Source organism: Arachis ipaensis, chromosome B01 (assembly GCF_000816755.2).
Source record: "Arachis ipaensis cultivar K30076 chromosome B01, Araip1.1, whole genome shotgun sequence".
NCBI lineage: Eukaryota > Viridiplantae > Streptophyta > Magnoliopsida > Fabales > Fabaceae > Arachis > Arachis ipaensis.
In genome coordinates, this window is record NC_029785.2 from 1,391,978 (window position 1) to 1,401,429 (window position 9,452).

General features: G+C 38.9%; 1 protein-coding gene across 1 annotated transcript in view; it reads left to right on the top strand.

The window, feature by feature from the left end:
* Positions 1–9,452, top strand: part of LOC107645015 (putative disease resistance RPP13-like protein 1) — a 35,736-nt gene that overhangs the window by 20,599 nt on the left and 5,685 nt on the right. Inside the window, exon 2 of the mRNA XM_021114506.1 lies at positions 6,013–9,452. Within this exon, the coding sequence (XP_020970165.1) occupies positions 6,013–9,366 (3,354 nt within the window). The 3' untranslated portion in view covers positions 9,367–9,452. The remainder of the gene's footprint in view (positions 1–6,012) is intronic.

Below are 9,452 nucleotides of genomic sequence, written 5' to 3' on the forward strand. Positions count from 1 at the left end.
GAAATTCTCATTTCTCAACCTCAACATGAAGGTATATCTTCATTCGGTCCCATTCTAATTTCTAAAACATAATTCCACCAAAAAAAGTCCATATAAAAAACTTTTGGCCACAAATTTAAACTGAATGTTTTTTGTTATCTAGCACTACCGCCGTCCAAAATAGACTTCCACTTCATGATTTGCAGGCCAAAGAGAAATCGATAACCAGGATAGTGGAAAAACCATGGTTACTTTTGTCTAATACAGCTCATAATCTAACCATAGTTGAGTAGTTAACAGTTGACTGTAAAGACCAAAAAGAAAGCACGGTAGACTTGCATTGCTAACAGTTGACCATAAAGACTACCATATTTATAATACAGCTCCTCTACCACGCTGCTTTTGTTGCTAACCTCCATCTTCAATTCGAGTGTGAGCTGAAGCTGAATCGAATCTAAGCTAAGGAAAGAGAAATGGCTGCTGCAATTGTGGGAGAAGCGTTGCTCTCAGCTGTTGTGGAAGCTTTAGTTGGCAAGATCTCCACTGAGATTTCGGAGTTCTATCAGAGCAAGAAACTTGATGAATCGCTGCTTGAGAAGCTTAAATTGACGCTGCTAAGTCTTCATGCTTTTCTGGATGATGCTGAGGAAAAGCAGATCAAGATTGCTTCCGTGAAGGCATGGCTTGATGAACTCATTCAAGCTCTCTTTGACGCCGATGACTTGATCGACGACATCGCCACCGAAGCTCTCCGTCGCCAAGTGGAAGCCCGCTATCATCCTGTCAGTTCTAAGGTATGACTTATACGCTACAAGAAAAGAAATTCATTCACCGTAACAAGAGTAATATAATTATTAGAAATAAGAGAGAAATCTGAACAAAGTATTTTGTGTATTATTAAAGTTGAAAAATATAACGTACAAAAGGTATATATAGTATTATAACTGCTAGTAAAATCAAAGTAATAAAAGTATAGAATCCCACGATTAATATACAGATATGCTATATAAATATAAATGATACTAACCGATCTAAATTGATTTTAATGATTCCCTAATGATTTTCTAACATCCCTCCTCAAACTCAAGTGAAAGTTAAGGATACCATCTTGAGTTTAGATAACAAAGTCCGGAAACGAGTCGGGTGATGAGCTTTCGTGAAGATATTAGCAGTCTGATCTAGTGTTCCAACAGCAATGAGACGAACAGCATCAATAACGATACGTTGCCGAATAAAGTGACAACCAATCTCAATGTGTTTGGTGCGTTCATGAAACACATCATTATGGGCAATTTGAATAATACTGCGGTTGTCACAAAAAACATCAGTAGGAGACGACTGAGGAGGACCCAAATCTTCGAGAAGCCAACGAATCGAGATAACCTCAGCAGTGGTGTCAGCGAGGGCACGGTACTCAGCTTCTGTGCTTGAGCGAGTAGTGAACGTTTGCTTCTTAGCACGCCAAGAAATGAGAGTGTCGCCAAGAAACAAATAGTAACCAGTAGTAGTAGAACGACGATCAGTGGGATCACCAGACCAATCAGCATCGGAGTATACCTGAAGGGACAAAGAGGAATGGGCAGAAAAATAAAGGCCATGAAATAGAGTGCCTTTGATGTAGCAAAGAATGCGAAAAACTGCCGCATAGTGAGTAGTATGATGAGTTGATAAGAACTGGCTAAGTACATAAACTGGATAGGTGATGTTTGGTCGGGTGACAGTCATGTAGACGAGACCTCCAACTAACTGTCGATAGAGAGTCGGATTATCCAAACCAGTGCCATCCATAGGGATTAATCGAACATTAGGCTCAAGAGAAGTAGACTTATTAGTGCGACTATCTGTAATCCCAGCGCGAGCAAGAAGATTTGAAGCATACTTTGTCTGAGAGAGATTCGTTTTTTTTTTTCCAGAAACAATTGGTTTCTAGCTCTTTTATTTTGTCTCCTCCGGCAGTACTTTGTCCTTATTTTTTGCCTTTCTCCCGACGCCTTGGTTCGTCATCGCCGCCACCCTTCTCCTCGTTGCCAGGTTTTCAACGCCTCCAAAAACACCGCCGGACGCGCCACCCAAAGTCACCTGTCCGCGTGAAGAATTTCTCCCTCCAGACGCCTCTAGTGCCTTTGGATCAGCACCCCAAATCCATGGTTCCTGTCACGCCACGTGTCTGACGGAAGCTCCATCAGACCCGCGCTCCTGACCTGACCCGCTTCGCAACCCGCGTGGACCCGCCTCCTGTCAGCGCTGACGTGTTTGCTGATGTGTCTTGGTCCTCCTCTCACGTGTCGCCACGTGTCATTTCCCTGCTTACGTGGCACACAGTGGGACCCTCCCTAGAATTTTTTGGTGCACTCTTTTCAATTTTGCCCTCCGTTTTTTCGTTTCCGGCTCCAAAGTTGCAGTTTTTCTCTCCTTTCCTTGATCTTTATATGTTTTTGCTACCACAGACAAAGGATAAATTCTGTCGAAATTGTAACCGCTTTGGGCACCTCTTCTCCGTCTGTCCCTCTGTTGAATGTCACACATGCCACCAGAAAAGTCATATTAGCTACCATTGTTCACAGCTGTTCTGTCATTATTGCAAGCTCTAAAGACATTTGATTGCTACCTGTCCTACTCGCCCACCACGTCCTGAGCCTGCTTCTGCTGTTGATGCTACTACTGAATCTACCACCTCTGCTCCTCTCAACCCATCTTCTGTCTCTCTATCTGATATTGCGTCTCTTCTTCAGCGTCTTCTCTCCCTTTCTGATAATACCCCTGCTGCTTTTTCGACTCCTCCAGGTAATTTTAAATGGTATTTTGACTCGGGATGCTTTAATCACATGTCTCCGTTGCGTAATCTCTTTTTCTCGTCTCTGTCTACCACTACAAATGCACCTTCTGTCAATACTGCTAATGGTTCCCTCTTGCACGCAACACACAAGGGTTCTATCTCCCAATCGACTCTTAATCTTCCTGATACTTATTTTATTCCCAACTTAAACTTTAATCTTATTTCTGTTGGTCAACTTGTTGATTTGGGATTTAATGTCACTTTTTTCACTTCTGGTTGTCGTGTACAGGATCGTCGGACGGGACAAATCATCGGGACTGGACATAAAGTCGGAAGGTTGTTTGAACTCGAGAATCTTCATATTCCTCCTGTACTAAATCTCTGTGCTGCTTCTTCTCCATCTACCCTTCACTTATGGCATCAACGTCATCCTTTTGTGTCTCAGGGTGTATTGGGTCAGGTTCCTAATGAGTCTTTTGATTACATTTCTTGGCAAACTGCCAAACAACCTGCTTTATCTTTTCACAATAATTCCTCTCTTGCTTGCTCTCCTTTTGATCTTATCCACTCTGATGTTTGGGGTTCCGCTCCCACCGCTTCTATGGGAGGAGCTCGATACTTTGTTATTTTTATTGATGATTATTCACGCTTTACTTGGGTTTATTTGATGACTAATTGCCATGAGTTACCTCAGATCTATATTAACTTTGCCACTATGATTAAAACTCAGTTTTCCGATGTCATTAAAGTTTTTCAACGCGATAATGCTATGGAATACCGTGATTCCAAACTTTTAGCCTTTCTTGTATAACAGGGTACTTTGTCTGAGTTTTCTTGCCCAGGTACTTCTCAACAAAATGGCCGAGCTGAACGTAAACACTGTTACATTCTTAACTCTGTTCGTGCAATGCTTCTTTCTTTTTCGTGTCCTGAGCGTACTTGAGATGAAGCTGTTGTTACTGCTATTCATGTTATCAATAGACTTCCTTCTTCTGTTCTTAGTAATGTTACTCCCTTTGAACGTCTTTATCATGCCTCTCCAGATTACAGTTCCCTTCGAGTTTTTAGTTGTGTCTGTTTTGTTCTTCTTCAGCCTCATGAGTACAGTAAACTTGAACCTCATGCTCGCATGTGTTGTTTTCTTGGTTATGGCACTGAACACAAGTGTTATCGTTGTTGGGATCTTCTCTCTAAACGTATTCGTATATCTCATCATGTTGTCTTCTGGGAGCATCACATGTTTTCTCGATTTTTCTCCTTTGAGTCCATTCTTCCCACTCAGTCACCTTTCTTCACTAACCCCATTGTTGACCTTTTTCCTAGTGAAGATTCTATAAGTTCTATCTCGGGTCATCCTCTACAGCCTCCTGCTCTTCCGCCTTCTCCATCTCCCGATGATTTTAAACCGGATGGCGATCCCGCTCCTACCGTCATGCCTCCTCCTCCCACTCGTTCTTCTAGGGTAAGAAATCCACCTCCTCATCTTCTTGATTATCATTGCTTTTCTACTATTCTTCATCAACATGAACCTAAGTCATTCAGAGAAGCCTCCGCAAATCCAAAGTGGCAACAAGCAATGCAGGAAGAAATACAAGCACTTAAAAAAGCACACACTTGGGATTTGGTTAATCCTCCTTTTAATAAGGAAATTGTGGGCAGTAGATGGGTATGCAAGATCAAGACTCACTTTGATATCATATTAGAAACAAGAGAGAAATCTGAAGAAAGTGTTTTGTGCATTATTCAAGTTGAGGAAAAGTACAATATAAAGAGGTCTATATAGCTGCTAGTAGAATCAAAATAATAAAAGTATAGAATTCTACAATTAATATACAGATATGCTATATAAATATATATGATACTAACCGATCTAAATTGATTCTAATGATTCTCTAACAATAATAAATAAGTTCTGGAAATTTATATTTGGAACTGATTAATTTTCGAAAAAAAATATATCAACAAAATTTTTTAACAACTACTATATTATTAATTTATTATATTATAATTTCCAACTTCTATCTCTCAACTCTTAATTCAGTTATTGATCTTTTATTCATCATTAGGTGTTCATCAAGACTTTTTGTTCAAGACTATTCTTATTTAGCGCGTGAATTTTGTTCAAGACTATTCTTATTTTTCTAAACCTGCTTATTGTTATTGGTTGTAGTTACTTACTGTTACTCTTTATTTAATTTGGGTATTTTATGATTTTGTTTTCTGGTTCGATTGCTAAGCTCCTGAATATAGATAAAAATGATATACAAACTAGATTCATTATGACACTAGATTTTGAATTTTTGATATATAGTTTTCTTTAGCGACGTATAGCGATCATATCATTAAAAAAAAAATACAGGTTTTGATTTTGGTTACTTCTGAAAACTTTTTAACCATTAAGTTTTTTTCATATATTTAAATAAGAAAACAAAGAATTAGGGCTAATCTTGAAATTTAAAAAAAAAAAAAAACAGAATTGATCCGATGATTGTTTAGACATTGTTATTCATCATATTATATTGGTTTCGTTATTTGATAGATATGAGTTTTTCCATTGAGTTTGCTTATCAAAGATTTATAACCACTAAATGAGTTATTTATTAGAAATTTAAAGAAGAAAACATAGAGATTACACAAGTGAATATTTGAGCATTTATTATTACGGAAGTTTATATCCGCGCCACTCAACTCTTTAGTATAAGTGTATAACATTAAAGGTACATTTTTTTTAAGTATAAATTAAAATACAATTATTTTTTAGGTGAAAACTCAGGTGCAGTTGACTTCACGTGAAGTTGATACCTGAGAGTCGTTAGATAAAAATTCAGTCAAATCAGTCAAATCATCTGACGGCTCTCAATATCAACTTCGTGTGAAGTCGACTTCACTTGAGTTTTCCCCTTATTTTTTACATGGTGAATTATAAGGTAAAAATGTAAGTTTATAGATCTTTCCTTTCATGTGATGAAAGAGAGATTAAAAATAATGGGACCTACATTTTGAATATTAATAAAATAATAAAAAATAACTATAAAAGGAATTTAATTCTTTCTCTATACAATCCTAATCTGTATAGTAGAGTGCCCCTTTTTACATACTCTAACTATAACAATCACTTTTAAGTTTTAATACAAAGTATCGAACATGTACACATAAAGCATCTAAAAAATGGTGCATTTAACATTTCACGTCCTTGAACTAAATTTTATGATAAAATTAATGCAGCTATTCAATAATCATATTTTTGTGCGATTTAGGTGCGAAAGGTCCTCTCCTCTCCTTTTAAGTGGCCTTACCGAGAGATTAATTCCAAGATGCAGAAATTGTTTGAAAGATTAGAGCACTTTGCACAGAGAGCACACAACCTTCCATTGGAAAAAGGTGTTTCTAGCAATGTTTGGCGTGCAACACCTACAAATTCTGCTTTTGATGACTCTGCTATTTGTGGCAGAGATGACGAAAGAAAGAATCTTCGAGAGTATTTGCTGTCAGAAGATGTTGTTATTGATGGTGGCAGTAAAATAGGAGTGCTTGCCATTGTTGGCATGGGAGGGCTCGGGAAAACGACCCTGGCTAAACTCTTATACAATGATGCTCAAGTTAAAGAAAAGTTTGATGTGAAAGCATGGGCATCTGTCTCCAAAGATTTTGATGTTGTCAAGTTGGCAAAATCTCTTCTTGAATCTGTCACATCTGTAGCAACAACTTTGGATAACTTCGATACCTTGCGAGCAGAATTGCAAAAGAAGTTGTCGGATAAAAGATTTCTGCTTGTGTTGGATGATATATGGAATGCAGGATATGTTGATTGGACCAATCTGATGCACATTTTTAATGTTGGCGAATTGGGAAGCAAAATCATTGTTACAACACGACATGAAAGAGTTGTGAGTGTTGTAAATGCTACACAGACCTGCCCTCTAAAACCACTGGTGATTGAAGATTGTTGGACTTTAATTTCAAAACATGCATTTGCAACACATAAATGCACTGAGCAGTCCAACCTAGAAGAAACTGGAAGAAAAATTGCCGAAAGGTGTGGTGGCTTGCCATTAGCTGCAGTTGCATTGGGTGGTGTTCTTCGCACAAACTTATCAAATGATTACTGGAATAAAGTGTTAACTAGCAACCTTTGGAATCTGACAAAAGAGGATGTGCAACCAGCTCTGCTTTTGAGCTATAATTTCCTTCCCGCCTCTTTGAAACAATGCTTTGCTTATTGTGCAATTTTCCCAAAAAACTCGAAGCTGCGAAAAGAGGCGTTAGTTCAGCTATGGATGGCACAGGGATTTGTTTATGTGTCCCAAAATGAGAAAAGCATTGAAGAAGTAGGCGGTGAATACTTTGATGAACTAGTGGCAAGGTCATTGTTACGACGTTCTGCCGATGGGGAACACTTTGAAATGCATGACCTCATCAACGATTTGGCAACCATGGTTTCTTCCCCATATTGTAAGAGGCATGACAAGGAAACGCAACTTGGAAATCTAAACAAAATTCGTCATTTATCTTATGAGAAAAGTATGTCTAACCATTTTGACGAACTTGATTCCCTTCATGGATTGAAAGGCTTACGTACACTCACAGCATTACCGTTAGAATTTGGTTACATGATCTTCCGCCATTACCTAGAGAATGAGGTATTGCATGAGTTGTTGGTAGCATTGAAACAGTTGCGGGTGTTATCCCTGTCATCCTACAACAATATCACTGTTTTGCCGAATTCTATTGGCCATATAAAGCATTTGCGATACCTAGATCTATCTTGCAGTGGAATTGAAAGGTTGCCTCCTGCAATATGCAAGCTCTACAATCTACAGACCTTGTTGTTAACTTATTGTAGGGATCTTACTGAGTTGCCTGAGGAGATGGGAAAATTGGTGAATCTACGCCACCTTGCTATTGATAATTGTATAAATCTTACTGAGTTGCCCAAGGAGATGGGAAAATTGGTGAATCTACGCCACCTTGATATTAGTTGGTGTTGTGCTCTTACTGAGTTGCCTAAGGAGATGGGAAAATTGGTGAATCTACGTCGTCTTGATATTGATGGTACCGGATTGCAGGAGATGCCCGTAGAAATAGCCAAACTGGAAAATCTGCAAAGTTTGAGTCGTTTTATTGTCAGCAAACAACAACATGGACTGAAGCTTGCAGAAATGAGAAAATTTCCCCATTTACAAGGTCAACTCCGCATCTCAAATCTAGAAAATGTTTTTGATCCGTCTGATGCTTATCAAGCCAATTTGAAGGAGAAAAACCAAATTGAGGAGTTATCATTGGAATGGAGTGATTCCATCTTGGAAGACTCCCAACAAGTTGTACTTGAACATCTGCAGCCCTCAACTAGTCTGAAGAAACTGAGTCTTAAATGCTACGGTGGATCTACTTTCCCAAGCTGGTTGGGTGATTCCTCATTTGGCAACATAGTGGGTTTGAGGATTGAAGATTGTGATCATTGTTCTTCATTGCCACCTCTTGGACGACTACATAGTCTAAAAGAACTCTTCATTTCAGGTATGAGATCAGTGAAGAGTATTGGGTCTGAATTTTACGGAGGTAATTCCCCTTCTTTCCAACCGTTTCCCTCCTTGGAGACTTTGAGTTTTGAGTTTATGTTAGAGTGGGAGGAATGGAACATGATAGATGGTATAACTAGTGAGTTCCCCCGTCTATCACACTTATCTCTTTCTTTCTGTCCGAAGCTGAAAGGAACTTTACCCAGCAATCTTCCTTGTTTGGTTACACTTGAAGTAATGTATTGTCGTGTACTTGAATCAGAGTTTTCAGGAGAAGTGGATAACAGAAACATAATGAGACCATTGAATCTATTCAATTTTAACTCTCTTCAAGATTTATCTCTCAATACAATTCCTTCCCTGACGTCCTTCCCGAGCAATGGTCTACCCAAAGCGTTAAAGACACTTTCTATCAGAGATTGTGAGAGCCTTGAATTCCCAACTCATGAGTTCCTTCAGAGTTGCAAGGCACTTGAGGATTTGTCCATAATGAGTAGCTGTTGCTCGCTGACGTCATTTCCCTTAGGTTCTCTCCCTGTGCTCAAGCGTCTTCTACTTAGCAAATGTAAAAAATTGAAATCAATTTCAATTTTGGAAGAAGAAGCAGCAAGCCAATCTCTCATGTTTCTTGAACATCTCAGAGTAGATGAGTGTCCTGAACTGGAGTCGATTTCCCTACTCGATTTGTGCACTCCTAACCTGCGTTCTTTTTGGGTAAAGAAATGCGACAAGATTAATTCATTACCAGAACCAATTAATAATCTCAGTGGCCTCCAAACATTATGGATTTGTGATGTTCCAAATTTGGAATCCATTGCAGAAGAGGGTTTGCCTTTCAATTTAACGACACTAATTGTCGGCAATGAAAAAGGGGTTTATTGCAATACAGATATCACCAAGTGGGGCTTGGACCGACTCACTTCTCTTTCATATTTGAGTATTCAAGGTGAGTATCTGGTTAAGAAGCTGATGGAAATACAATTGCCCTTGTTGCCCAATTCTCTTGAGATGCTGGAAATAGAAGGTGCACGTGAAATACAACATTTGGATGGGAAGTGGCTTCAGCCATCTCACCTCCCTCAAAACTCTTGAGTTGGTAGCATGTGACAAGCTCAAGTCACTGCCAAAAGAAGGGCTGCCCTCCTCAATTTCAAGTCTAGAAATTCGGAGATGCCCAA